The 1,532-nt window shown below is 27.7% G+C and overlaps 1 protein-coding gene across 1 annotated transcript in view; it reads left to right on the top strand.

Annotated features, from left to right (window-relative positions):
- The first annotated feature begins 802 nt into the window (after positions 1 to 802).
- The window catches only part of LOC108691540 (chymotrypsin-2-like), a 15,333-nt gene continuing 14,603 nt past the window's right edge, over positions 803 to 1,532 (top strand). Inside the window, exons 1-3 of the mRNA XM_018199320.1 lie at positions 803 to 851; positions 1,021 to 1,091; positions 1,329 to 1,420. Of these exons, the coding sequence (XP_018054809.1) occupies positions 803 to 851; positions 1,021 to 1,091; positions 1,329 to 1,420 (212 nt within the window). The remainder of the gene's footprint in view (positions 852 to 1,020; positions 1,092 to 1,328; positions 1,421 to 1,532) is intronic.

Below are 1,532 nucleotides of genomic sequence, written 5' to 3'. Positions count from 1 at the left end.
GTGTGTGTGTGTGTGTGTGTGTGTGTGTGTGTGTGTGTGTGTGTGTGTGTGTGTGTGTGTGTGAGATACAAGCCGTCTTATCGCTTAATTTGTATCGTGTATGACTGTCTATCGCATAAATTGACCTACGCAACATCTTATCTTAAAATGTTTCGTTTATTATTCTTAATATTCTTAAAATACTTCGCTTATAAAATGTGCAATTATAGATTGCTAAAGTTTGTAATTGTAGTATACTTTGACAAAGTGCACAATTACTTCTATATTAAAAGTTTAGCATTCAATTTCCTGTATGTCATGTTCAACCGATAATTTTGCGATGCGAAGTTATTTTTATATATATATATATATATACGTATAACAATATTAAACTCATAAAACTGAAATTTATCAAAGTGCGACTTGGAATACTTTATTCGCAAAAAGCAAATAAAGAATAAAATTATATAAGACAAATTTTTTAACGATAAAGAATTATAGAGGAAATATATTATCTTTACAAAACCATTGAGATATTAAATTACCAACATTTCTTTGATACGTTTGTTAAATTTTGTATATGTATACAATGTAAAAAGTAACATAATACTACATTTGTCAATCTTTTAATACTAGAAGTCAATAGAAAAGAAAATGTAGATCCCGATACATTAGGAGTGATTTTAAATATTAATAAGCATAAGATAATAATAAGCATATTTTTTAATCTTATGTAATTTCAAATTAAATTTTAGGCATATCTTTGTGTGTATCATACATATTTAAAATAATCAGTTGACAACGTCGCATGAGATTAATAACGATGTTGATGCAATTATTATTCTTAATTCTCTTAATCGTTATTGATTATGGTGAGTATTCTAAGATAAATTGATCAGTTTTATTTTTGTGTGTGTGTGTGTGTGTGTGTGTGTGTGTGTGTGTGTGTGTGTGTGTGTGTGTGTGTGTGTGCGTGCGATGTGTGTATGTTTATGTAATCATTTAATTTAATTCATAAATATAATAACAAATCTTATACAGGTGCATCAATGAAATTAGTAACGAGAATTATAGGAGGAAAACGTGCCTGTCGAGGTGAAATCCCATATCAAGTAAGCCAATAAAACATTTTTAATCAATATTAATTTTAATTTTATTAATTGCTTGGGTTTAAAAATATGTCTCGAATTTTCAAGTTTAGTCGAAGAATTAGTTGACTACTTTCAGCAATTTAAATTTCTGACAATAATGATTTAAATAATTCTAACAATATCATTTGTAAGATTAGACGTATATTAATATTAGAAATTTTTATATGCCTCCTGCATAACATGCATTTTATAATTCAGATTTCTCTGCAAAATGAAAATGACATACATTTCTGCGGTGGAGTTATAATTAACAAGTATTACGTGCTAACCGCTGCTCACTGTGTATCTAAGTAAGTAGGAAAATCTCAAGAAACTTCGGAGAAATAAACTATATACAGGATATATTTAACTTAATAGTCCGCATAATTTTTTAGACACTTTTGTAATAGTAGTTTCTCAGTA

This window comes from Atta colombica, unplaced genomic scaffold (genome assembly GCF_001594045.1).
Source record: "Atta colombica isolate Treedump-2 unplaced genomic scaffold, Acol1.0 scaffold47, whole genome shotgun sequence".
NCBI lineage: Eukaryota > Metazoa > Arthropoda > Insecta > Hymenoptera > Formicidae > Atta > Atta colombica.
Note: the sequence above shows the minus strand (reverse complement) of the source record. Positions and strands in the feature narration are given on the sequence as shown.